Genomic DNA, 26,736 nt, shown 5'->3' with positions numbered 1-26,736 from the left:
CACCCCTCCGGATGTGCTGATGCTCTGCATGGTTCCCTCGCTACACTACATGAGCAAAAGTATGTGGACACCTGCTCTCATTTGAAAATCATGGGCGGGGCGGCAGGTTGCCTAGTGGTTAGAGCGTTGGACTAGTAACCGAAAGGTTGCAAGATCGAATCCCCGAGCTTTTACCCCAAAGGTAAAAATTTGTTGTTCTGCCCCTGAACAAGGCACTGTTCATAGGCTGTCATTGAAAAGAAGAATTTGTTCTGACTTGCCTAGTTAAATAAAGGTCAAATAAAAAATAATAATATTGAGATGGTCCTCCCCTGTGCTGCTATAACAGCCTCCACTCTTCTGGGAGGCTCGTAGTCGGCGTTTTCAATTAATTCCAAAGGTGTTTGATTGGGTTGAGGTCAGGGCTCTGTGCAGGTCAGTCAAGTTCTTCCACACTGATCTCGACAAACCATTTCTGTATTGACCTTGTTTTGTGCATGGGGGCGTTGTCATGCTGAAACAGGTGAGAGCCTTCCCAAAACTGTTGCCACAAATTTGGAAGCACAGAGTCATATACAATGTCATTGTATGCTGTAGCGTTAAGATTGCCCTTTACTGGAACTAAGGGGCCAAGCCCGAACCATTATTACTCCTCCACAAAACTTTAGAGTTGGCACTATGCGTTGGAGCAGGTAGCGTTCTCCTGGCAAACCCAGATTCGTCCGTCGGACTGCCAGATGGTGAAGCGTGATTCATCACTCCAGAGAACTCGTTTCCACTCCAGAGTCCAATGGCGGCGAGCTTTACACCACTCCAGCCGATGCTTGGCATTGCGCATGGGGATCTTAGGCTTGTGTGCGGATACTCTACCATGGAAACCCATTTCATGAAGCTCCCGACGAACAGTTATTGTGCTGAAATTGCTTCCAGAGGCAGTTTGGAACTCTGTAGTGAGTGTTCCAAACGAGGACAGATAAAAAAAATTACGGGCTTTGGCACTCGGCGGTCCCGTTCTGGGGGGTGATCCTAGATCAGCACTCCAACATTGACCAGGGCCCATACGCATAAAGCATTCTCCCATACATGTATGGCTCGGGAATGTCCGAGTAGTCAGTCGCCAAACTCCCTTGAACTTGATGGAAGTGGTGTCGGATAACCAAGCTTCCTCCTGCTCAAAGTGTGTTTTTGTGTGCTCTTGTCAGGAAAATACAATTTAAAGTCCTAGCAGTCAACTAGTGAAATAGGCTGGCGTGTGGTGCTGTTGGACAGGCACAATGAGCTACCCGTTGCTGTGCGTTTGAACAGTGTGGTTATTATGCGACTACTGCGTGAGACAATGGGCATCTCACAGACCTCTAGTGCCTTGGCCACCAGGCAGACCTAGCTAATTGAGCTGTAGCCTAAGAATAGGTGGCTTTGTGTCGGCCAAGGCGTTGCTGACTGACTCCCAGACCTGCCTGCTACCTTCCACCCCCCTTCCTGTACTCACTCGGGGGTGGACGACCCACACCTCTGCTGTCGCCTCTGACCAAATCCTCACAGGAGCTCCATGACAACACCCTTCCACACCTCATACAGCAGCAGTCATCATAATGACGACGATATTAACTTCATAATCTGTTCACTGGTTTCCTCACCTTTGTGACAGTTGAGAACACACAGTATCACCCCCTCCCCGGTCCCGGTCCATGTCCCTGACTGGGCCCGTCAGCCGTTGTCCCTCAGGCCATATTGATTTCTCCCACATAAACACACAGTCGGGGCATAGCGGCTAGCAGACGGTCCACTGATTTACCAGCTACGCTTCCAGAGCTAAGCTGGCCCTGCTGCTGCATGTTGGTGCCTGTCTGGTTTTCTGACTGAGAGATGGAGTGTTACTGACTGTGAGAGTGATGAGAGAGTGCACTCATCAGTGAGGGATTGGGTAGGCTGTCATTCATTACAGCAGTTGGGGTGAGGGGGGGGGGGTCTTCACCATGGCAATGTAGTCATGGGGAAGGCACGGCGGTTGTGCAATAACATTGTGTGCGAGCCTACCTCATTCTTTCTAGCTGCAGCCAGCCAGCCACACCTTTTACCTGTTGAGTGTGTCACAAAAGCAGATGTTTGACTAGGGTGCTGCGTGCGGCGTCAGGGAAAGTGTCAGAAGGAAGAAATGGGTGTGTAGGTAGGCTATGTGGGTTGTCGGTTCTTGCGTCTCCCTTGCATTCCTGCTCGGGGAGTGCTGGTGCTGCTGGTCGGTCGGTCGGCAGGCAGAGACCTGAGTAGTTTGTCTCCTTGTTGTCTAAAACCTGGGCTATCCATCTACATTACCCTTAACACCTGTGAGGCTCAGCCCTGACGCAAAGATGGTGACCGTTGCTGTGGTCAAACTGAGCAGAACTGAGTTATTTTGATCCTTGTTAGTCAAACATGGACATACCAGCTGGTGAGAATACCATACCACCCCTGAAAGTATCTTTGGAGAGAAAAAACACATGGCTTTTATCTCCAACAATATTGAGACAATGTTTGCTCCTGGCTGTTGCCCTGTGTGTCTGTCCAGGTCATTGTTTGTAGACTGAGAGCGCAGAGAATTCTGTAATCCACTTGACCTGTGTTTTACTAGGATCTGTCTTGAGTGGCAATGATCCTGCTCTGTTCTTCAACACCACAAGAATAGTGTCATCTAGTTGTTAGTACTGCACACTCTCAACCAACACATACCTGGCCATAGATGGGCAAACTATTTGACTAGTGACGCTGAGTTGTAAAATCCCATTGTTAAAGCTGACAGGTCTGCCATGCCCAATCCCTTCCTGACTTAGAGATACACACCTGTGTCTCTGTGTGGCGTCATGTTTGGGATATGGTGCCAGAGCCTTAGCGCCTCATAGGGTTATTAGTAGCCTAGTGTTGTTGCTGAACACTGTTACCACAAGGAAGTAGAATACAATAGATTTATTTTCAACTGGTGGTTTTGTATCATGTAGGCTATTGGTGTCTAGGTAGAGTCATTTGAATGCGACCTGGTTTACTCTATGGTCGTGTTGGTAATTATCAACTGAGTTGATTTTAGCCATTGTTTTGTATGTTAATGGTACTGTGCTGTGCCACATCCCTGCTCAGTTGGAGGCTGATGGATAGCTGCAACGTGGGGGAGCATTGTTGGCAGGGGATGTTTGTGTCAGCCCTCCTCTCCTGCCCCTCCCCTGTCCCTGTGGGTCTCGCGCAGGCAGGGGAGTGAGGGGCTGGAAGGCAGGGAGCGGGCTGACGGGACTCATTATATACATGCTGCTCAATGGGCCCTTTGTGTGGCAGCCCTTCGGAATGGGGGGAGAGGCAGGGCCAGCACCCTGTCATAATGTTGTCATACCGCAACACACACCGTAACACCCTGCCGGGCCATGCCTATCCTTTAGGGAGGGAGGGTCGACCGATCCCAACTTTGAGTTGGGGAAACAAGGCTTTTGGGGAGAAGGTGATAGGTGGAGGTTGTGAACAGAAGTTAAAAGGGGGGGGGACAAAAAGGTGTCTTCAAACGGTATCTCAGAGAGGTTGAATGGCGCCATGTTGGTTCTCGTTGACTCTGGACAAGAAGAGTAAGGGTTAGTGTCCCCTATCTCTACTGTTTGACCCACTCAGGAATCGGTGTGTTTTACTGGTATTGGTGTGTGTTACAGAAGCTATGTTCCAGTTTACTACACACACAGAGCCAAGAACCACAAGTGGTCCTCTTATGATGCCATTTCTGATAAAGAATAGCCCAGTCTGAAAGGAACACCATTTAGCTCACATTTCAGTTGCCTTCTCTGTGAGATTTTTCTTCCTTTTAAAAAAAGACCAGCAATTTGGGGAGAATATTTTTAACCCTCCACTAATGAATAGTGTGTGCCACAAGTTTTCAAAATAAGTAGATTCAAAACACGTGTTTTCCAATGACTGTTTGTCACTAGAAAGTGCCTTGTGACTTAATGTAGGGGTGATAAAACATGAATATATTTTATTGTGGGTGCTGGTCTAGTTTTTAGAATGTGTACAGTTAGCCTGGTCCCGGATCTGTTTGTGCTATCAAGTCACCTCCGTGTCATGCGAGCCCTTTAAAGAATGTGTCTCTGAACGCAGAAACATGTTTGTCATGACAATGAGTTAACATGATGGTACAAACAGATATGTGACCAGGATAGCGTACACTGCAGTATATCAACGTTACAGCTCACTCACCTATCCCCTAAAGCACTCAGGTAAATACTTAGTGTTAGTTGAAGAGATCAGGGCCTGTATTCACAAAGAGGCTCTGAGTAGGAGTGCTGAAATAGGATCCGTTTTGCCTTTTTTAAATCCTAATGAATATGATTATATGGACAGGAGGACCTGATCCTAAATCAGCACTTCTACTCAGAATTATGTCAACCAATCATGGTGCACTTCCTGCCACGTGTAGCCTACTGTCTGAGGAACTTCAGCCCCCCCCCCCCCCCCCCCCCTCTTCCTGTTTTCTCCTGTGTCTGTTTTTAATTATATTACTAGGTAAGTTGACTGAGAATGCATTGACCTGGGTAATAGTTAAAGGGGAGAGGAGTGTGGATGAATGAGCCAATTTTTGTTAGACCAGAAGAAAGAGGGCCTCCTCCTAGCCCTCCAACACCACTCTGTGAGGTCACACCACTCTTTGACCTCGCTTCCGCCCTCTCTGATCTCACTTCCTGTCTCTCTCCAGACGTTCACGGCCTGGTGCAACTCCCACCTGAGGAAAGCAGGCACGCAGATCGAGAACATCGAGGAGGACTTCAGGGATGGCCTCAAACTCATGCTCCTGCTGGAGGTCATCTCCGGTGAGCCAGCCCATCGTCTTGATCATCATAACACATACCAAGCTCTACTACCACAGAGTGCGGTGCCAGAAACAGACTCTCTAAAGTACTAGTGTCACCTGTTCTTTTGATACCTTTTCAACTAAGTAGTCTGGTCATAGGCCATGGCTTTGGCCATGTAGATGTTGTCTGTTTTGACTAGCAGCCCTGTGAAGGGTGATACTGTGACTTTAAAAGGAACTGTGCCTGTCTGTTTTGCTGAGCCAGTGGAAAGGGCTGTTTTTGTCATGGGACTGGGCTCACTGCATTTTGTTTGCCTGTTTGTCCGTGTGTGTTCATCCACAGGCGAACGGTTACCTAAGCCCGAGAGAGGCAAGATGAGGGTCCACAAGATCAACAACGTTAACAAAGCGCTGGACTACATCGCCAGCAAGGGGGTCAAGCTGGTGTCCATCGGCGCAGAGGGTCAGTTTACCTACCACACAAGCACTCTGCGCGCATACACACACACACAGAGAGCACTGACAAACAACTCCAAAGCTCACAGCATCCTGCCAAATACATCTCCCACTTGGGAGCAAAGGCATTTGGCTGGAGAGGGAGGGAGCTGAGGGGGAGGGGGCAAGAGGCCCTTCACAAGGCCAGTAAATCAGGAGGAGAAACGGCTGTGCGCGTCTGACTCTGACGGTGTGACAGTGACCTTTCTGCTCCAGCTATCATGACAAACGGCCCCGCCAGCCTCCACTCCTCATTCCTACTGCATGATACACACAGCCCAGTTGTCATCGCTCCAGCTTAGCCCTCTAGCCCCCACCACCCGGACCAGCAGCCTACCACCCTACACCACCAAATGGCGAGACCGAGGCAGGCAGAGAGGGGGATATAAACTAAGTGATTCAATGTTGAAGCGTTCGAGGGTCACAGGGGGACAGACAAAACCATTCTCTTATCTGTTCAAAACCACTGCAACAACTTGGGACATTGCTTGAATGCATTATGCATGCCTTACCCAGCCATATTTGTATTTGCACTGTAAATTACATATTTGTATTTGCACTGTAAATTACATATTTGAAGTTCACAAACATGTGCAGAACTAGTCCCAGATCCGTTTGTGCTATTATGACAAGTTGTTGACGTGACGGCACAAACAGATCTGGGACCAGGCTAATGCATAACTGAGTTGATATTTTATCGTATTTATGAGTGATATCCTCTTTTTCTCTCTTAGAAATTGTGGATGGCAACGCCAAGATGACCCTGGGTATGATCTGGACGATCATCCTCCGCTTCGCCATCCAGGACATCTCTGTGGAAGGTCAGTCTCTCTCCTTTCAAATCTCTCTCTTCTCCTTCACCCCCCCCCCCCCCCCTTCCCCACTAGGCAGCTAAGGTTGGTTTAGAAAACAAAACATTGCTTTATGTTCTTCCTTTATTTTTTTTCAGTAAGTTATCTGAAAACGGTAGAACTGGTTTTTAACCTGGGGGATGTCACTGTCCTTAAACATATTCATAGATCCATTGCTGCTCTATGTTCTTATGCCACTAACCGAGCAGGCATTTTCCTCTTCTTTCACACACACACACACTCCTTCTCTTACTCAAAACAGCTGTGCTGAGGCGATTCCACAGGTAAATGAAGTGAAAGCAACTGGGTCTCTCAGATACAATACACACTCACACACACTAAAAACAACTCCCCTGCTCTGTTCTGCTGAGACCACAGGAGGTTGAGTGAGCCTAGCCAAGTGAATACAAGTCTGGCCTACATGCCTGCTCTGCTCTCACTGGTACTTGACTAAGACAGACAATGGCAGGAGAGATCGTTAACCCTAGCTTCCCCAGCTCTACTGCACTCATCTGTGACCGGGAAAGAAGTTAAACACCTTAGCTATCTATAATGCACACTCCAACACAGTGGAAACTAGATTTAGGCTGCATCTGGCTCTGAAATGGCACCCTATTCCTATAGGGCTCCTGGTCAAAAGTAGTGCACTATATAGGGAAGAGGGCTCTGGTCAAAAGTAGTGCACTATATAGGGAAGAGGGCTCTGGTCAAAAGTAGTGCGCTATATAGGGAAGAGGGCTCTGGTCAAAAGTAGTGCGCTATATAGGGAAGAGGGCTCTGGTCAAAAGTAGTGCGCTATATAGGGAAGAGGGCTCTGGTCAAAAGTAGTGCGCTATATAGGGAAGAGGGCTCTGGTCAAAAGTAGTGCACTATATAGGGAATAGGGTGCCATTTGGACATACCATAGACCCCTCAAATTCACATTTGGACTTCGAAGCCAGTTCCACTCTTCCCCTCTAATCAGGACCTGATTTAGACCTGGGACACCAGGTGGGTGCAATGAATTATCAGAGAGAACAGAACCAGCAGTACTCTGGACCTCCCGGTTAGGACTTGAATATCCCTGCCATAGACTGTTATCTAACTCCTTCTCCCTTTCCAGAGACCTCTGCCAAGGAGGGCCTGCTCCTGTGGTGCCAGAGGAAGACTGCGCCCTACAAAAACGTCAACGTGCAGAACTTCCACATCAGGTAGCCTACGTGTTCACACGCACAGCCTCGACAGCAGCTAGATGTCATGCCTGACAACAGAACCTGAGACCGGAACAGGCTATAGTATTTCTCCACAGACATTTTTTGACCTCTGAAAAATTCCACAGTAGTGAAGCCTGTTCAAACATTGCATCACTCACACACTCCAGCAAACTCCACCAGCTCTTCTAGAAAGACTGCCCCCTGCTGGTGAAACGTAGGATAGACAGAAGTATGTGCGTAACCTATGGATGTGCAGCATAGAACTGTCCCTTTTTTTTGTATTTGATTATTATTAAAAAAATATGCCCCCCTTTTTCTCCCCCACTTCGTTATTTCCAATTACCATCTTGTCTCATCGCTGCAACTCCCCAACGGGCTCGGGGGAGGTGAAGGTTGAGTCATGCATCCTCCGACACATGACCCGCCAAACCACGCTCCTTAACACCCTTCCGCTTAACCCGGAAGCCAGTCGCACCAATGTGTCGGAGGAAACACCGTCAAACCGTCCACCGAGTAAAGCCCCACCTGGTCAAACACCCCCCCCCCCCCCCCCCCCCCCTAACCTATGGGACTCCTGGTCAAAACACAGCCTGGGATCGAACCTGAGTCTGTAGTAATGCAGTGCCGTCGGCTACTCGGGAGGCCACAGAACTGTCCCTTTCTGACCGCTCTCTCTCTCTCTCTGCCCCTCTCTCTCTGCCCCTCTCTCTCTGCCCCGCTCTCGCTCTCTGCTCTCGCTCTCTCTCTGCCTCTCTCTGCCCCTCTCTCTCTCTGCCCCTCTCTCTCTCTGATCTCTCTCGCTCTCATATTGACAGCTGGAAGGACGGCCTTGCCTTCAACGCTCTGATCCACAGACACAGGCCAGAGCTCATTGACTATGACAAGCTAAGGAAGGTGAGTGGATCAGCACACACTCACACACCTCGCTTTGATTGCATGACACGTCCGTGGCTTGTTTTCTCACCCTCTGATTGGTTGCTCAGGATGACCCTTTGACCAACCTGAACAATGCCTTTGAGGTGGCTGAGAAGTACCTAGACATCCCCAAGATGATGGACGCAGAAGGTATGCACAGGGCACAGTTACTCCTGCTGTGTGTGTGTGTGTGTGATTGTAGCGTGTTTCTGCATATTCATACTGTATTCATTCATCTGACTACTCTTGCATCCCAAGACTCCATGACTCCAGTGTGCAGGTGGATGTGTTGTGACATCACGGCTGCTGTGGTCACCCTTACACACAGACCGTTAGCCTCAGCCCCCCCTCTTCCCTCTCCCTCCCTTCATCCTTCTCACCGTTTTTTCTGTTGGATTGTCCCTCCCCTATTTCCCTGTTCACAATTATATCCTTCAGTTTGTATAGCTGTTGTGAAGTGTGTCTGTCTGTGTCTCCTTCTACGTGTAAAACTGTCCCTGCCTGTGTGTCTCCCTCTGTGTATAACTGTCTCTGTCTGTGTATAACTATCCCTGCCTGTGTGTCTCCCTCTGTGTATAACTATCCCTGCCTGTGTGTCTCCCTCTGTGTATAACTATCCCTGCCTGTGTGTCTCCCTCTGTGTGTGTATAACTGTCTCTGTCTGCCTGTATGTGTGTAACTGTGGTTTCCCTACAGACATTGTGAACACTGCCCGTCCGGATGAGAAAGCCATAATGACCTATGTGTCCAGTTTCTACCATGCCTTCTCTGGAGCCCAGAAGGTACCCCTTACCCCATCCCACCTTACCCCCCCCCCCCCCCCCTGTCCTGCCCTGATCCTAACCCCCCCCCCCCATCCCCCCGCCCCCCGGTCCTGTCCTCCACATCTACCCCACCCTCTTCTCCTCTCCTTTCCAGCATGTCTTTCTCCTGCAGCATTGGTGTCGGCCTCACCGGGAGCTGGTTTTGGACACTCTTCCTCACACTACACACACTAAGTCTTAGTCTCTTAATCTTAATGTCTTGCTGGTAATAACAGGGCCCTCTTGCTCTTGTGTAGTGGCCTGTCTATGTATAGTGATTCAGTTGGAGTGGATCAGGCCCCGGGGGCCCTTCGTAGTTAAATGGATCATATACAATCAGGCCTGGGTCAGTTTGTGTCTGAGCAAGAGGGTAGGCTAGATCAGGCCTGGGTCAGTTTGTGTCTGAGCAGAGGGTAGGCTAGATCAGGCCTGGGTCAGTTTGTGTCTGAGCAAGAGGGTAGGCTAGATCAGGCCTGGGTCAGTTTGTGTCTGAGCAGAGGGTAGGCTAGATCAGGCCTGGGTCAGTTTGTGTCTGAGCAGAGGGTAGGCTAGATCAGGCCTGGGTCAGTTTGTGTCTGAGCAGAGGGTAGGCTAGATCAGGCCTGGGTCAGTTTGTGTCTGAGCAGAGGGTAGGCTAGATCAGGCCTGGGTCAGTTTGTGTCTGAGCAGAGGGTAGGCTAGATCAGGCCTGGGTCAGTTTGTGTCTGAGCAGAGGGTAGGCTAGATCAGGCCTGGGTCAGTTTGTGTCTGAGCAGAGGGTAGGCTAGATCAGGCCTGGGTCAGTTTGTGTCTGAGCAGAGGGTAGGCTAGATCAGGCCTGGGTCAGTTTGTGTCTGAGCAGAGGGTAGGCTAGATCAGGCCTGGGTCAGTTTGTGTCTGAGCAGAGGGTAGGCTAGATCAGGCCTGGGTCAGTTTGTGTCTGAGCAGAGGGTAGGCTAGATCAGGCCTGGGTCAGTTTGTGTCTGAGCAGAGGGTAGGCTAGATCAGGCCTGGGCCAGTTTGTGTCTGAGCAGAGGGTAGGCTAGATCAGGCCTGGGTCAGTTTGTGTCTGAGCAGAGGGTAGGCTAGATCAGGCCTGGGTCAGTTTGTGTCTGAGCAGAGGGTAGGCTAGATCAGGCCTGGGTCAGTTTGTGTCTGAGCAGAGGGTAGGCTAGATCAGGCCTGGGTCAGTTTGTGTCTGAGCAGAGGGTAGGCTAGATCAGGCCTGGGTCAGTTTGTGTCTGAGCAGAGGGTAGGCTAGATCAGGCCTGGGTCAGTTTGTGTCTGAGCAGAGGGTAGGCTAGATCAGGCCTGGGTCAGTTTGTGTCTGAGCAGAGGGTAGGCTAGATCAGGCCTGGGTCAGTTTGTGTCTGAGCAGAGGGTAGGCTAGATCAGGCCTGGGTCAGTTTGTGTCTGAGCAGAGGGTAGGCTAGATCAGGCCTGGGTCAGTTTGTGTCTGAGCAGAGGGTAGGCTAGATCAGGCCTGGGTCAGTTTGTGTCTGAGCAGAGGGTAGGCTAGATCAGGCCTGGGTCAGTTTGTGTCTGAGCAGAGGGTAGGCTAGATCAGGCCTGGGCCAGTTTGTGTCTGAGCAGAGGGTAGGCTAGATCAGGCCTGGGTCAGTTTGTGTCTGAGCAGAGGGTAGGCTAGATCAGGCCTGGGTCAGTTTGTGTCTGAGCAGAGGGTAGGCTAGATCAGGCCTGGGTCAGTTTGTGTCTGAGCAGAGGGTAGGCTAGATCAGGCCTGGGTCAGTTTGTGTCTGAGCAGAGGGTAGGCTAGATCAGGCCTGGGTCAGTTTGTGTCTGAGCAGAGGGTAGGCTAGATCAGGCCTGGGTCAGTTTGTGTCTGAGCAGAGGGTAGGCTAGATCAGGCCTGGGTCAGTTTGTGTCTGAGCAGAGGGTAGGCTAGATCAGAGGGACTCTTGAGAACTCTTCCTAGATGTTTTGTGTGTTTTTGATTTCACCCTCCACAACGCCTCTGGCTCTCTCTATCTGTCTGCTCGATTCATCCTCTTATTCCTCCTCTCTTCCCCCCTCTCGCTTTCCTCTCCTCCTTACCATTCTCTTCCTTTTCTCTCTATCCTCCTCCTTTCACTCCTCTCTTTTCCCCGCTCTTCCTCTCCCTGTGGACTGAGAACAGGAAGCCTGCTGACGGGCATGTTTTTTAATGTCGCTGTAATTAGTTTTTTATTCATTGAGAAGTTGTTTATGCACTCCAGTCTCAGGAGAGGTGTGTGCTCATGCAGAACTGTTTGCCACAGTCCCACTGTTGCCTTGACTACAGAACACCACAGTAAGCTGCTAGTGGGCCCGTGCTGGTTAACATACAGTCCTTTGGGCAATCATTTGTTCATTTTTGCGAACAATCATTAATCCAGAAACCGTATGGACATTGGTTAGACTAGTGTACCCTTCTCTTTAGTTTTAGGACCAGGAGGACCTTTTCTGCTATTACCAGCTTGACAGTTTAAATATTATAATCCAAATGGTGTGTTTCCCGACCTCCGCATTGTGGCCCCGGCAGACCCCTCCTGTCTCCCGAGGTGGACTCTCTGTCATGCTTTTTCTCTATTTCATGGTAACCCCACAGCGACCCCCCCCCCCCCCCCCCCCTCCACAGTGCTTCATTGGAGGCCCCAGAGTAGGGGGCAGCAGCAGTGGAGTCCGGCGTCTACTCCATTCACTACACCCCACCCCTCATCTCACCCCCCACCTCACTGTGTGGCGGGGCCCTCTGGCTTTGGGTAGCTTGGCTTCACCACTTCTCTCTCTCTCTCTCTCTCTCTCTCTCTCTCCGCTCACTGCCTGGCCATGGTTGTGTAGATATCGTGGGCACGCTGAGGCCCGACGAGAAGGCCATCATGACCTATGTCTCCTGCTTCTATCACGCCTTCTCTGGCGCCCAGAAGGTGAGCACCGCCACCTTTAACCCCCCCTGACCTCTGTGACACCAGCCAGGGTCACTGGCAATGTCACACTGGCCAAGGATGCTCACTGACGCTTTGGGCTCACACTACACTTCTACGAAACAACAAACACCCCTCCTTACTCTGTAACTTCCCTGTTTCAACTCTTCCCCCGTAGACTGATCATTAGCAGTGTTTCCCATAGCTACAGTTAAGGCGTTACTCTAACAAAGCAGTTATGACGTGGGATGAAATGAGCTTCAACTGATCTGTGGGAAGCGCTGTTAACGACGGTTCAACTGTTAACACCGCAACTGTTTCCATGTGTATAATGTGTTTTTCTGTGGAGATTACTCAGTAGTGTGTTAGACGTTCCAAGGTATAATACAGCTTCTTACTGTTTCTTTATTTCAGTGGTTTAAGTCCCTAAACACACCAGCTGATGTGGACAAAAGCGGTACAGAACCAGACCGAATGCTCCCGTTGTATAGGAGAAGCATGTAGCTTTTTGAGTCACAGAGTGTGAAGTTGGCACACACAGTACATGGAACTAACCATTGTCAGCTGTAGCATGCTGCGTTAGCATCTACCCTTACTACTGTGCAGCCATCCAACGGCTTTGCGTATGTGCACGGTGTTTAAATAAAGTGCAAGTCACGGCTAGTGTGTGGTTTTTGTGTGTTCACTCAGTTTACGGCGTTGTTCATAGCTAAAATGAGATCTTACACTCCGTCTAGTTAAAAGTCAAACTCCAGTTGAGTAAGGCCAGCACACGGTACATAGTACCTTCAGTTTGAGCTTGCACTGCATTTGTCTTCGACTGGTAGACAGTTGATCTGTATTGTACATTTGACCCCACTCTGGTAAAAAGCCACACACATTTGTACACATGCTCCTTGACGTTGGCGACCTAATCCATAACAAGCAACCTGTGTATTTGCACTGCTGACGATTCTCATCTGTGATAGGCTGAGACTGCAGCCAATAGGATCTGCAAGGTGCTGGCTGTCAACCAGGAGAATGAGCACCTGATGGAGGACTATGAGAAGCTGGCCAGTGACGTGAGTAGTACACCACTGTCTGTCTGTACCTCCCTCCCTCCTCACCACACGTCTACTCTCTGTTCACCACACGTCTACTCTCTGTCTGTACCTGCCTCCCTCCTCACCACAAGTTTACTGTCTGTCAGTGAGAAATGTTGCTCTGTCCCTCTGATGGGCTGTCCATGTTTCCTAGCTCCTCTAGTAACTTCCATAGGTGTTATTTCCTCATCACCTCCAAATAGGCAAATTCTCCACTAAACTTCCCTCACACCTTTTGCAGTTTTATTCATATCTCCCATAAAAACATCTGCCCTCCTTTCTCTCACACTTATATGTGTTATTAGCATCACTCTATCCCCCTCTACTCTGCCCTAGCTGTTGGAGTGGATCCGCCGGACCATCCCGTGGCTGGAGAACCGGGCTCCAGAGAAGACCATGGCCGAGATGCAGCAGAAGCTGGAGGACTTCCGGGGCTACCGCCGCGTCCACAAGCCCCCCAAGGTGCAGGAGAAGTGTCAGCTGGAGATCAACTTCAACACCCTGCAGACCAAGCTGAGGCTGAGCAACAGGCCCGCCTTCATGCCCTCCGAGGGACGCATGGTGTCGGTGAGTGGGACTGGCGGACGGACGCATGGAAACAGACGGTTTAAACATGTAGCGCAGTTGCACCAATGATGCCCATCCATATCTATTGGACAATTCACACGTCCTAAAACTCTTCTGTATTTCACTATCATTATTCTTTAGATCATTATAATAGTTAACGTTATTGTCCCACAATGGGAAATTGGCTTGCGACAGTTTAAAAAGGCATGACAACATGACTTATAACACCAAATACATCTATAAACAAATTGCACTAGAGAGAGTAATGCAGTTATACAGTGTAGTGTTCTTTCTACTGTATGGTGGATCAGTGTCCTCTCCCTGGCTGCAGGATATCAATGGGTCATGGCACAACCTGGAGGGGGCGGAGAAGGGCTACGAGGAGTGGATGCTCAACGAGATCCGTCGCTTGGAGAGGCTGGACCACCTGGCTGAGAAGTTCCGTCAGAAAGCCACTATCCACGAGTCCTGGACCGATGGTATTGAGACACTAGTTACTGTACAGACTACACTGCCCCTTTCCCTCACTCTACCATAGGGTTGCAAAATTCCAGTGACTTTCCCAGATTTTCCAGAACTAGTTTCTGGAGGATTCTGGATTTCCTGCTTGTTCCCTGCTGATTCTGGGAATTTTCCAACTGGGATTTCTGGAAAACTTTAGAGTTTGGGGAAAGTTACTGGAATTTTGCAACCGTACTTTACCTAGAAACTTGTTGATTCCCCTGCTTTAACCATATTGATTGTTAAGTTCATGTTTTAAGTATCCCTATACTCCTGTTATTACGGGGCTATCACTCAGTCAAGAGTGCGCATGCGCAGGAAGTCTTGTCGTTGTTGGACCTAGCCTCGAGTGTAATGGCTACTTGTAGTGTGTTAATATAGTAGAGTAAACTTTGTTAAACTGGAACTTTGTCGTTGTGTCATTTCGAGTTAACATTGGTAGCAGAGGATGACTTCTAACTACAACGTGCCACCTCGCTTCGACGAGAAGAGGTCGTACGAAAGTTGGAAAAATGAACTGGGAATCTGGATACGCGTTACTAATCTGGACGCGAAAAAGCAAGCACTTGCGGTGGTATTATCGCTGGTATCTTAACTCTCTTGGTAGAATGGACAATTCTCCCATCTCCAAATTTGAAAGCTCTGTTGCTTGGTGTGTCAATCATATTTTGTACTTCCTTCATATTTAGTTCACTGACATAGCTACCAAGCCATTTTTCACCACACACTGTCCGTGTGCATGCAGTATCAATCACAGCAGATCCTAAGGATTCAACTATAAAAATCTCAGTATCAGATTCATTTGAAAATAGTGTAATGTTACACTGCTCTATCTCTGTGTTTACATTTTCCTCTGTTAGTTTAACTTGTTCATTTTTATGAGGACAGTCTTTAACCCAATGGTAAGTGCTTTGACAAATTGCACATTTCGATCTCCTTCCATATTTGTCCAGTGGATTTGTGCCGGGAAATTGCGCCCTCTTCTGGTTGTCTTGAGAACGTGACTTGTTGGCGCCTTTTCTGTGCTGCTCGGTGTAATATGCTGCGTCACTCACTTGCATTCCATCTGTTATTGGCGCGACAGACGTCTTCTCACCAAATATTCTTTTTAGTGCCGACTTCATAGATGCAAAAGTCAGCACAGTACAAGCAGTCAAAGCCAAATGCAGCGAGAAAAGCATTCACTGAAGCAGAGTGCTCAGAAAGAATTCGCAGGGCTCTGCGGAAACAGCTTCGACCCACCGATGAGAAGTACGAGACTGGAAACAGAGTGTACTACAAACGAGTTGACTGTCAAGAGTGGAAAGGACCGGGAGTAGTCATTGGCCAAGATGGTGTGGTGATATTTGTGAGACACGGAGGCATCTTTGTCAGGGTGCATCACTCAAGATTGCGGAAAGTAAATGATCAACAAGATAGAGGGGCTGTTGCTGAGAATCAGTCTCCTAATGAAAATGACAAAAAGGACACAGTAACAGACACAAACCTACCAGATGTCGCATCCAATGATATGGACACTGAAACTGACACAGGAAATGGAGCAGAGACCTTCAACCATGCCACAGGTAATACTGTTGAGGGTTCAAATGAGGAAAACATTCAACAACAGCCACATGTGTTAAAAGAACATGGTTGTTCCAATCTGAAAACTGGACAAACTGTTAAATACATGGACAGAGAAAGTGGTATTCCACACACAGCAACCGTCATTGGACGAGCAGGAAAAGCAAAAGGAAAACACCAGAACTGGTACAACTTGCAGTACTCTGAACCAGCTACACTTTCTGGTACAACAGGGTCAGCTGACCTGTCACTTGTAGATAATCTCAGAATTGAACCAATGGAAAATCGAGAAAAACAGAATGACATTCAAAATGATGATGTACTTGAAACAAAGGACGTGTCATTTGACTCAGCTAAGCTAGATGAGCTCAGTAATTGGAGAAAAAATGGAGTGTTTGAGGAAGTCAAAGACATTGGTCAAAAATGTGTCTCAACAAGGTGGGTGTGTACCCTTAAAGAATCCTTAACTGGAATAGTGCCTAAAGCACGTCTAGTGGCTAGAGGTTTTGAGGAGCTGGCTGCTAAAGAACTCCCAAAAGACTCACCGACATGCGCCCTGCAGTCTTCTATTGGCTTGATCAAGACTGCAATGTGACTGGAGTACTTGCCTGTCATGTTGATGGCTTTATCTGGGGTGGCTCACAGACCTTTGCTACAACTGTGATTCCAAACCTCAAAGCTGTTTTCCAGGTCGGCCGTGAAGAGCATGATCATTTTTGTTATGTTGGCATTGAGTTTATTACAGTTGATGGAACAATACTGATGCAACAGGAGAGCTATATCAAGAATCTTCAACCCATCCACATGGATTCTTCAAGAGCCGTACAAAGGAATTCCCCTCTATGTGGAATTGAAGCTGATCAATTGAGGTCGAAGATTCTCACCTATCTGTTGGCAGTCAAAAAGGATCAGAAGGGTTGTCCGAAGCACACTTGCTGGAGAAACACTTGCTCTTGCGGATGGAATTGACAATGCGATCTTTCTTGCAACTCTGTTCTCAGAGCTTACCACTGGTGAGACAAAACGGCACATTCTACCTGTAGTTTGTGTCACTGACAACTACTCATTAGTTGATGCTGTGAAGTCAACCAAGTCTGTCACAGAGAAAAGACTTCGTCTTGAGATTAGCAGCATCAAGGAACTTATTCAAGCACAGAGAATCCAGCGGATTCTGTGGTCGACCACAAAGGAACAGCTTGCTGACTGTCTGACTAAAAAAGGAGCATCCAGTCTTGTGCTCCTACAGGCTCTCAGTAATGGAAAGTGGCAGCTTGAGTAATACAAATAAAAACTGTCACACAACCCATTTGTAATGGGGATCTTGAATAATACTTGGACCTTTAATTATGTTGTTGATGTTTTATTTGTCTTTAAAGAAAAGGGGGAGATTGTTAAGTTCATGTTTTAAGTATCCCTATACTCCTGTTATTACGGGGCTATCACTCAGTCAAGAGTGCGCATGCGCAGGAGGTCTTGTCGTTGTTGGACCTAGCCTCGAGTGTAATGGCTACTTGTAGTGTGTTCATATAGTAGAGTAAACTTTGTTAAACTGGAACTTTGTCGTTGTGTCATTTCGAGTTAACATTGATAATATATTGAAGAAGTAAGGGTTTTGAGTGAGTTGGATTGGATATCTTGAGGCTTGCTGTCTTTAACCCCCCCCTTCCTTCCCCAGGTAAGGAGGCCATGCTGACCCAGAAGGACTATGAGACAGCCAGCCTGTCGGAGGTCAAGGCTCTGCTGAGGAAACACGAGGCGTTTGAGTCTGACCTGGCCGCCCACCAAGACCGCGTGGAGCAGATCGCTGCCATCGCACAGGAACTCAAGTAAGAGAGCGGGAGGGATTTGAGGAGTCTATGGAGGGATGGAGTAAATCAGATGGGGGGGGTTGGGGAGAGGATGGGAGATCGTGGGAGGGGACAGAGTGGATGGAAGAGATGAATGGAGAAATAATCCAGGGGAATACAAGGATGGCGATTGCGGTCAGGTTGATTAGGACTCATGTGTAAAGATAATAATTACACGTATGTGTTCCCTGTGCCTCAGTGAGCTGGACTACTACGACTCCCCTAGTGTGAATGCCCGCTGTCAGAAGATCTGTGAGCAGTGGGATGCCCTGGGGTCTCTCACCCAGAGCCGCAGGGAGTCTCTGGAGGTACGCCCCCGCCCAGCCACCTTTCACACACTCCCATCTACTCATACATGACATGCTTCTAAGGTCATGACAAGGACACGTTTACACTTCAAAAATGTGTAGACCCATTCACCGACTTTCTACCAGGGTTCCCTTACCCCACTTCTGTGTCTCATGTTCAATCCCTGTCACATAGATTCTAGTGTTCCCAGCAGGTACCTGACCCCAGTCTCTCCCCCCACAGAGGACAGAGAAGCAGCTGGAGTCCATTGACGAGCTGTACCTGGAGTACGCTAAGAGGGCGGCACCCTTCAACAACTGGATGGAGGGGGCCATGGAGGACCTGCAGGACATGTTCATCGTTCACAACATCGAAGAGATCCAGGTAAAAGACTAGTTACACCCATCACCAACCGTTTACTGCTTTACATCCCCGGAGGGTCTCCACTATCACAATGTATCATCATGACCTGTGCTGTTAACAGTAGGTTGTCAATGAAGTTGTCATTTAGTCTCGCACTGGGTAACGAACGTTTAGGATGACTGGAAATCGACCGGTTCAGTAGCAATGCTACCGTACCTGTGGACTTCCAGTCATTGCGCTAACGCTACTTAGCTTTGGCTTGTGAAAATACTGTTAACGTCCTTCATACTTGCACGTATGGTATCCACGGGTTCATCTGACAGATAAGGGTACGTACTGTGATACCATGCAGATCTCTCTTTTCATCTGTCCATTCCCTCTGTCCACCTCATTTCCCATCCTTCTCCTTCCTTTCTCTCTCCCTTCTCCTCTCTCTTACAGGGCCTAATCACAGCCCATGAGCAGTTTAAGTCTACCCTCCCAGAGGCCAACAAGGAGCGGGAGGCCATCCAGGCCATTCAGGCCGAGGTGCAGAAGATTGCCCAGTACAACGGCATCAAGCTGAGCGGGGGCAACCCCTACACCACCATCACACCCAAGAGTATCGACGACAAGTGGCACAAGGTGTGTGTGTGTGTGTGTGTTTTCAATGTGTACCTGTGGCTGTATGTTCATATGCTCTGTGACGTGTGCTTTTGACAGTTTTTGTGGTAGTTAATAACCTACCTAAAACAGGCCCCTGAGTGAGCCTCAGCCTTGTGGCTTTGCTGCTACTATGGGAATGTGTGCTGTGCTGACTGGCGCCCCCATCTGGTGTGTGTTTGTAGGTGGAACAGCTGGTGCCCCAGCGTGACCGGGCCCTGCAGGAGGAGCTGGCCAAGCAGCAGTCTAACGACCACCTGCGCCGCAAGTTTGCCACCCAGGCCAACATCGTCGGGCCCTGGATACAGACCAAAATGGAGGTACAGCAAAGGCACAGATCCATACGACATAAGATTGACTCAGCCCTCTTAGAGTCGTTAGCTCTATTGACTCTGTGCCTCCTGGGTCGTGTTCATAATGGCAGTCAACAGAACATGTTTTTAAATGTTTTGTAACGGAAAACTAAATTGATCATCCAGGTTGACCCTTCCCGTTTTCTTCCGTTTGGTGCCTAGTGAATACACGCCGGCCCTGGCCTTTTGGTGATCTGATCCGTGAATATTTGTGTGTGTGTACAGGAGATTGGGCGGATATCCATTGAGATGAATGGAACTCTGGAGGACCAGCTGGTGAACCTGAGAGAGTATGAGCAGAGCATCATAGAGTACAAGCCCAACATCGACCAGCTGGAGGGAGACCATCAGCTCATCCAGGAGGCCCTCATCTTTGACAACAAATACACCGCCTACACCATGGAGGTAGCTCGACAAAACACTGGCTTTTTGCTGCAGCCCAAATGGCCCCCTATTCCCTTTATTGTGTGCTACTTTTGACCAGGGCTGGTAATAAAAGTAGTGCACTATGTAGGGAGTAGGGGCCATTTGGGATCCTACCCTGCTCGGGACTATCTGTTGGTTATTTTTCTGTCTGATATAGGTCACTGTTTTTCACCTTTTATTTTCTCTGATTTTCATCGTCTATTTAAAACATTTAGTGACAAGTTTATTTTACCAGTTGGGTCAGTTGAGAACAAATTCTTATTTACAATGACAGCCTGGAGTTATTATTTTTTCTCCCTGTATTAGATCTATGTTTGTCCGTTCGTCTCTGTTCTACACATCACATTACACTTGTTACCATCTCTCCTCCTTACTCTGTACTGTTTCTTCTGCATGTGGTTAACCTTCAACATATATATTCTCTTTCTCTCCATCTTTCCCTGCATCCCAGCACCTGCGGGTGGGCTGGGAGCAGCTCCTCACCACCATCGCCCGCACCATCAACGAGATCGAGAACCAGATCCTGACCCGCGACGCCAAGGGCATCAGCCAGGAGCAGCTACATGAGTACCGCACTTCCTTCAACCACTTTGACAAGGTCAGGGGTCAACATGCAGGGATCATGCGAGAGGGACAGGAGGGCTTCTTAATGTATAAAATAACATTTTTAAAAAATGTCTGCGAAAAGGCTGTTATTGTCACCAGCTTTTGCAGTTGAGTATCTTACTCGAAGAGGGGTTTACTTTTAACTCCTGTATGTGCAGATTCTTAAGTCTTATGCGTAGTACTTAAGTCCCTCTTATTTCAGAAGGGAAACTCCGGTGGGAGTAAGACATAGGTTCATCCTCACAAGTCTAGTCTATTTCCTGTTTGTTGACATTCACAGGTGGAACTAGTATTGTTTCACCATGGGTTGGAGAGGGCTGGTGCTGTGTAGAGTGGAACTGAGTGCACTGGGGGGGGGTAACCCCTGAGTTCACCTCACCCATCCCACAACACCATACCTCTCCTTTGGAGACACTGGCCCCTCATGGTCACTGGTGTGCCTGTCATCGTGTCTAGGATCACAGATGTGTTTTCCCCATAAGCTGTTGTCATTGTTTAACATCTAACATCCGTTTGTCTGTGTCTGTCTGTCCATCACCCTCATCTTGCATGCCATGATCCCATCACCTGACCACTCCCACCTGGCATCCTGCTGTGCTTGGTCCATCCTGGTGTCCGTCATCGCGGTGTGCGCTGTAATTGGCTGGTGGTGACCTCACAGGACCACAGTGGGGCCCTGATGGCTGAGGAGTTCAAGGCGTGCCTGATCAGCCTGGGCTACGATGTGGAGAATAACAAAGCGGTAAGGAGCACAATCAAGCTAGGTTGGGAGCAGAGGAGAGAGGGGCTGCTGCTGTTACCCGTTTAAACTGCTGGGGCCACTCTCTTCCTGGCTCTTTCCTTGCCTGTGCTGTCATTCACCCTCATTTCACCCACTGGCCTCCAGCCTCAGCTCCGACACTGCTGTTTTTTTTTACCTTGATTTGACTCGTCTCTCTTATAACGTTGTTTTATTTTTCACTCCTCTCACATTACTCACCTCCGCACCTCCCCTCCTTTTTTTCCTCCTCTTCCCATGCTTCTATCTGCTCATGTCTTCCTCCTCACTTCATTTTCTGTCCTCTTCGAATTCACACTCCCTCTATTGCTCTTCTTTTCCTTCCATATCTGTTCCTCCTCCTCTCCATCTCTCGGCCCCTGGGAACAGAAGCGCACAGGGCAGATGGACATGGACAATTACCGCGCTCTGCTCGTTGCGACTGGAAACAGCCTGGTACTGCCTGCCGCTTCTCTCTGCTCTCTCTCTCTCCTCTCAATCTTTTTCTCCCTCTGTCTTGAGTTTAGAGTAAGACCCTTACTGTTGTAGCTACTATGACATGGTAAGTTTAATGTGTAGTAACTGTCTTGTAACACAATCCCTCTTAATAACCTTGCCCCTAAGCAGATATTAACACAATTTTTATCGTTGAGGCTTGTTGTCAAATTCAACTCAAATGGATAAGTTAAATGTTTAATTAGTGGTAATATTGCTCAGAGGTTGGTCATTGGTCAATGATGCCCTCGATTTCCTATTTTTGTCTGGGTTAACCCATGTTTTTCCTGTGGTGGTGGTTTCCAGGGCGATGCCGAGTTTGCCCGCATCATGGGCATAGTGGACCCCAACAACAGCGGCGCAGTCACCTTCCAGGCCTTCATAGACTTCATGTCCCGGGAGACCACAGACACCGACACAGCCGACCAGGTCATCGCCTCCTTCAAGATCCTGGCTGCAGACAAGGTGGGGGAATGGTATTGGGCTTGTGTGTGTGAGAGATGCAGCTACTTGAGACAGCTGAATTAGACAAACTATTATTACACAACTATCACTCTGTTATTCACCGTCCCTCCCTCTCTTCCCATCTCCCTCTCTCTCTGTCAGAACTTCATCACGGCTGAGGAGCTGAGGCGTGAGCTGCCTCCAGACCAGGCAGAGTACTGCATCGCCCGCATGGCGCCCTACTCAGGCCCCGACGCGAAGCCCGGAGCCCTCGACTACATGTCCTTCTCTACCGCCCTCTACGGGGAGAGTGACCTCTAGGAGCACACCACAGGGGGGAGGGATGGGGACGGGATGAGGTTTGGGGTGGAAGGGGGGTACATAGAGGCTTGCCAGGCCCAATGCAGAGCAGACACTCTCCACCCCTCTAGATATAGCCTGCAGTTACTGAGAGCAGTAGGAGGAGAGAAGAGGGGAGTGAGTCTGCAGCCAGTGGATTGATTGGCTCTGTAGAAGAGGGAGGGGCTGCATGTGGAGAGTCCTGGGAAGTGATTGGTGGACAGCTCTACTGCGCCCTCTAAGTTCTGGTCCTGCAGTGCCCCTGAGTGCAGGTTTTCATCTCAAACTCGTTGGCTGTTACAAGCGGTTTATGAGTGCAACTTTGTTCACAGAACTAGAATAAAATGCACATCATGTTATGGGGTGAAAACAAGCAACCACAGGTGCGCTTCTGGGTCAGAACAGAATGAGGACACGGCTCTGTAGTGCAAGTCCCATCTTCACCCTCTGCCTTGGGGACGGGGTACAAGATATTCTGATTCTTATACAATTTTTTTTGTTTATTTTATCTTGCTGGGGGGGGGTTGCGTATTAGAACACAGAGATATATGAAGGGGGGGGGTTGAACAGAGAATAATGACATGTACCCATACCACATTTTGCTGGATAATTGGAACTTGGATTGCTAACCTCAATTCTTTCCTTTTCCTGTTTGTTTGTTTCTTTTCTCCAGCAAATGTGAGTAATTGGGTTCAGTGCTGTACATACTTATTTTTCCAGTACGCAACACAGTCAGAATACTCATCGCAGGCTTGTAGGGCAAAACAAGTGGCATTTTTAAAAGGAAAAACAACAAACAGCAAAGGAAAAATAAATGGCAGTTTCACACATTGAGTACCGTAGATAGGTTTGAGTTACTGTGACTCTCCATTTGGGTAAAGGTTTATTTTTGTTATTTTTTCAACGGTCAAATATGGAATCCTGTCGGATTGAAGATATGGTGACAATTTAGTTGGAGGAAGTATATGTGAGGCCTTTATAGCTTCTATGTAAACATCACATGACACTTGACATAAACATGTTGGCATTTAAGAAACTTTGCTTTCCTGATATATCACTTTGACATGGAGGCATATAAGATGCTCTTGTTCACCCAATCTAATCATTTATTATAGTTTCAACTGAAGAACATATGAAATAATATCAGGTCATGTAAAGCTTACATGGACAAAGTGAAGGCCCACCACTATCCTCAGTTGAATTGTTTCTATAGGAACACCACTTTAGAGAGTTCCCCGAGGAAGTTGGAAACAATGGGAGTACTAAAAATGTGCCTGTTAGTGGCTACAGCCCTGTCTCTCACTCTTTCATCCCTCCATCTCCTTGTCTGTCTTCTCTCTGCAGCAGGACAGGCAGGGACCCAGTGTAAAGGAGGGCAAAGGGAGGGGGCCAGAGTCTTAATAAACATTCCATTATGTCTTAAATAAAAGGAAATGACTGACTACCAATCTATGCAATCATCTATATCCAATATCACAGAGTTCAGAGAGATGGCAGGAATTGATTTGAAGAAATTGACTAAATTAAGTGCAAGACGTTTGTTTTATTTCTTTAATATTTGTAAAGGAGAGGGGTTGAGGAGCTTAGGGGGATGCGAGCCAGAGGGACTGGAGAAAAATAAGAATTGGGCCAAAAGCTTGTACTTTTACATGCCTGGTTGGAAAGCATTGAACTTCGGGAATTGTGATTTCTTCATTTCTGTGCTCTTTAATATCAAACCTTATCTGCTGTACTGGAAACTGCAAAACGGCCTTCTGTCTAAAAGTGAATTTCACTAGCACACATAAAGTTTCCTTATAAAATACTACGACTTGGTTGTCTTTTTTCCCCTTCTCTAGGTCTGCTTCTAAATATATCTACATAGCCTATCCATCCTCTGTAATACATGTTATTGTTAGTAATATATGATTCTGGACAGTTAATGGGTCTACTCATACTACCTTTTTAAAAAAATAAGCAAATAGTAATTTCCTCCTGGTAGAATAAGTGAAATTCGGCTGCTTAGTTATGCATGGTTATGTCCGCGTGAGGGAGACGTAGGACCACCAGTAGTAGTAGACAGACCACCAGGAGTAGACCGTTCTTACCTCAGCAAATGGGTCTATTAACGTTTATAAAACACTGGTAGATGTCAATAAAAAGACGATGTTTGCTATAACTACTTTTCATACACTAGCCCACTGTGAACAAGTAGGCCGAAATAATGTTTCGTTCCCGTTGTGCAGCAGTTACGCACATGTTATTGTCGAACAGAAGGGGGCTGGCTACTTGGGGAGAAAGCCAATGTAGTGATTTGACAGGGGAGATCTAGATGCTCATATTGTTTGCACTCAAATCCAGGAGGACCGAGAACCACATTTACAATTATAGTGTAGGTTTTGAAGACATTTCCCCGTGAACTATTCCTGATTATTCATCACTTGCCACAGGTTTCGCGGGAAAGCGCAATAATTTGGGAACTACCCGTTTTGTCGTGCCACATGTGAAGAGATCTTCCGCTTACCAACAAAATGGACTGCTGAAAGTTAAAAATAATATAAATAGCTGTCCTTTTAACCTTTTTTCGCGTTAACGGCTCAACCAAAGCCTGGCTTGGCTGGCGACTTGCGCACCGCGCTTTGCCACAGAGACCGAAGCCGGTGCAACACCTAGCGGAGCCACGCGCCTGGGCTGTGGCAGTGGGACGTATGCTCGTCCTCACTTTCACCTGTCGCGTGCTGCTCATCTTGTTGCGTTTAAAATATACAGTTTTGCACTCACGTTTTATATTACATCTGTGCTCTAGCTGAGTGAAGTAGACTGTAATAGGTAGAAAGCAGTGGTTGCTATCTTAAGCAGTGCTGAAACCCTTTTCATTCAGATTGGCTACATCCATGAATTAAGGGCATATACCTGTTTTCTTGAGTCATAGAGCTCTGAGTGATGATCTAAAGTAAGTTTAGTTGTATCTCCTAAATGGTTATGGTCAGTACTAGAGTATGACAAACTGATCCAAGATCAGTGAGTAGGGAACGTATCTACCTCCAAGCCATGGAGTGGAATCTGAGAAAGTGCTATAAAGCCAATGTTCTCTAAAGAGGAGGCAGTGGATGGAGTACACAAACACTGGCCAACTAGCCCTGACCACAGGCCAGAGATTTGCCTCAAGGCAAATATTTCAGCTGTTATTTTCACAATCCTTGCCTTTTGTCACTGGCCTACCCCATAATGTCGAAGTGGAATTATGTTTTTAGAAATGTTTACAAATTAATAAAAAATGAAAAGCTGAAATGTCTTGTCTAAGTATTCAACCCTTTTGTTATGGCAAGCCCAAATAAGTTCAGGAGTAAACATTTGCTTATCAAGTCACGTAAGTTGCATGGACTCACTCTCTGCAATAATGGATATTTGAAGGACTACCTCATTTCTGTACCCCACACACACAATTATCTGTAAGGTCCCTCAGTGGAGCAGATCATTTCAAACACAGATTCAAGCGCAAAGACCAGGGAGGTTTTCTAATGCCTCGCAAAGAAGGGCACCTATTGGTAGATGGGTAAAAAAAAAAGCAGACACTGAATATCCCTTTGAGCGTGGTGAAGTTGTTAATTACACTTTGGGTTATATATCAAAACACTCCGACACTAGAGAAGATACAGGCGACCTTCCTAACACAGTTGCTGGAGAGGATTAATGGCTGCGATAGAACTGAGGATGGATCAACAACATTGTAGTTACTCCACAATACTAACCTAATTGACAGAGTGTAAAGGAAGCCTGTATAGAATAAAAATATTCCAAAACATGCACCCTGTTTGCAATAAGGCACTAAAGTAAAACTGCAAAAAATGTGGCAAAGAAATGATCTTTATGTCCTGAATACAACATGTAATGTTTGGAGCACATCCAACACATCACTGAATACCACACTTCATATTTGGCAGCATCAGGTGGCAGCATGTTATGGGTTCGCTTGTCATGGGCAAGGACTAGGGAGTTTTTAGGATAAAAAGAAACGGAATAGAGTTAAGCACATTGAAAATCCTAGAGGAAAACTTACTTCAGTCTCCTTTCCAACAGACAGTTGGAGACAAATTCACCTTTCAGCAGGACAATAACACAAGGCCAAATATACATTGGAGTTGCTTACCAAGACTACATTGAATGTTCCTGAGTGGCCTAGTTACAGTTTTGACTTAAATCGGCTAGAAAATCTATGGCAAAACATGTAAATGGCTGTATAGCAATGATCAACAACTAACTTGACAAAGCTTGAATAATTTTAAAAAGAGTAATGTGCAAATATTGTACAATCCAGGTGTGCAAAGCCCTTAGAGACTTATCCAGAAAGACTCACAGCTGTAATCACTGCAAAAGGTGATTCTGACATGTATTGACTCAGGGGTGTGAATTCTTCTGTAAATTAGTTATTTCTATATTTCGTTTTCAATAATGTCTAAAAACATGTTTTCCCTTTGTCATTATCTGGTATTGTCTGTAGATGGGTGAGGGGAAACATCTATTTAATCAATTTTGAATTCAGGCTGTAACACAAAATATGGTCAAGGGGT

General features: G+C 47.5%; 1 protein-coding gene across 2 annotated transcripts in view; it reads left to right on the top strand.

Annotated features, from left to right (window-relative positions):
- Nucleotides 1–23,993, top strand: part of LOC120028814 (alpha-actinin-4) — a 46,580-nt gene extending 22,587 nt beyond the window's left edge. The window contains exons 2-21 of one of the 2 annotated variants that reach the window (XM_038974055.1): nt 4,679–4,793; nt 5,118–5,237; nt 6,004–6,090; nt 7,223–7,310; nt 8,129–8,207; nt 8,297–8,378; nt 11,831–11,916; nt 12,882–12,974; nt 13,332–13,562; nt 13,894–14,041; nt 17,302–17,452; nt 17,673–17,781; nt 18,005–18,145; nt 18,566–18,748; nt 18,952–19,086; nt 19,345–19,524; nt 19,997–20,143; nt 20,813–20,893; nt 21,710–21,868; nt 22,010–23,993. In XM_038974055.1, coding sequence (XP_038829983.1) covers nt 4,679–4,793; nt 5,118–5,237; nt 6,004–6,090; nt 7,223–7,310; nt 8,129–8,207; nt 8,297–8,378; nt 11,831–11,916; nt 12,882–12,974; nt 13,332–13,562; nt 13,894–14,041; nt 17,302–17,452; nt 17,673–17,781; nt 18,005–18,145; nt 18,566–18,748; nt 18,952–19,086; nt 19,345–19,524; nt 19,997–20,143; nt 20,813–20,893; nt 21,710–21,868; nt 22,010–22,168 — 2,574 coding nt within the window. In that variant the 3' untranslated portion in view covers nt 22,169–23,993. Of the gene's footprint in view, nt 1–4,678; nt 4,794–5,117; nt 5,238–6,003; nt 6,091–7,222; nt 7,311–8,128; nt 8,208–8,296; nt 8,379–8,924; nt 9,011–11,830; nt 11,917–12,881; nt 12,975–13,331; nt 13,563–13,893; nt 14,042–17,301; nt 17,453–17,672; nt 17,782–18,004; nt 18,146–18,565; nt 18,749–18,951; nt 19,087–19,344; nt 19,525–19,996; nt 20,144–20,812; nt 20,894–21,709; nt 21,869–22,009 lie in introns of both variants that reach the window. The other variant, XM_038974056.1, reaches the window with a different exon arrangement.
- Nucleotides 23,994–26,736: the final 2,743 nt, after the last annotated feature.

This window comes from Salvelinus namaycush, chromosome 34 (genome assembly GCF_016432855.1).
Source record: "Salvelinus namaycush isolate Seneca chromosome 34, SaNama_1.0, whole genome shotgun sequence".
In the NCBI taxonomy this organism is placed as follows: domain Eukaryota; kingdom Metazoa; phylum Chordata; class Actinopteri; order Salmoniformes; family Salmonidae; genus Salvelinus; species Salvelinus namaycush.
Note: the sequence above shows the minus strand (reverse complement) of the source record. Positions and strands in the feature narration are given on the sequence as shown.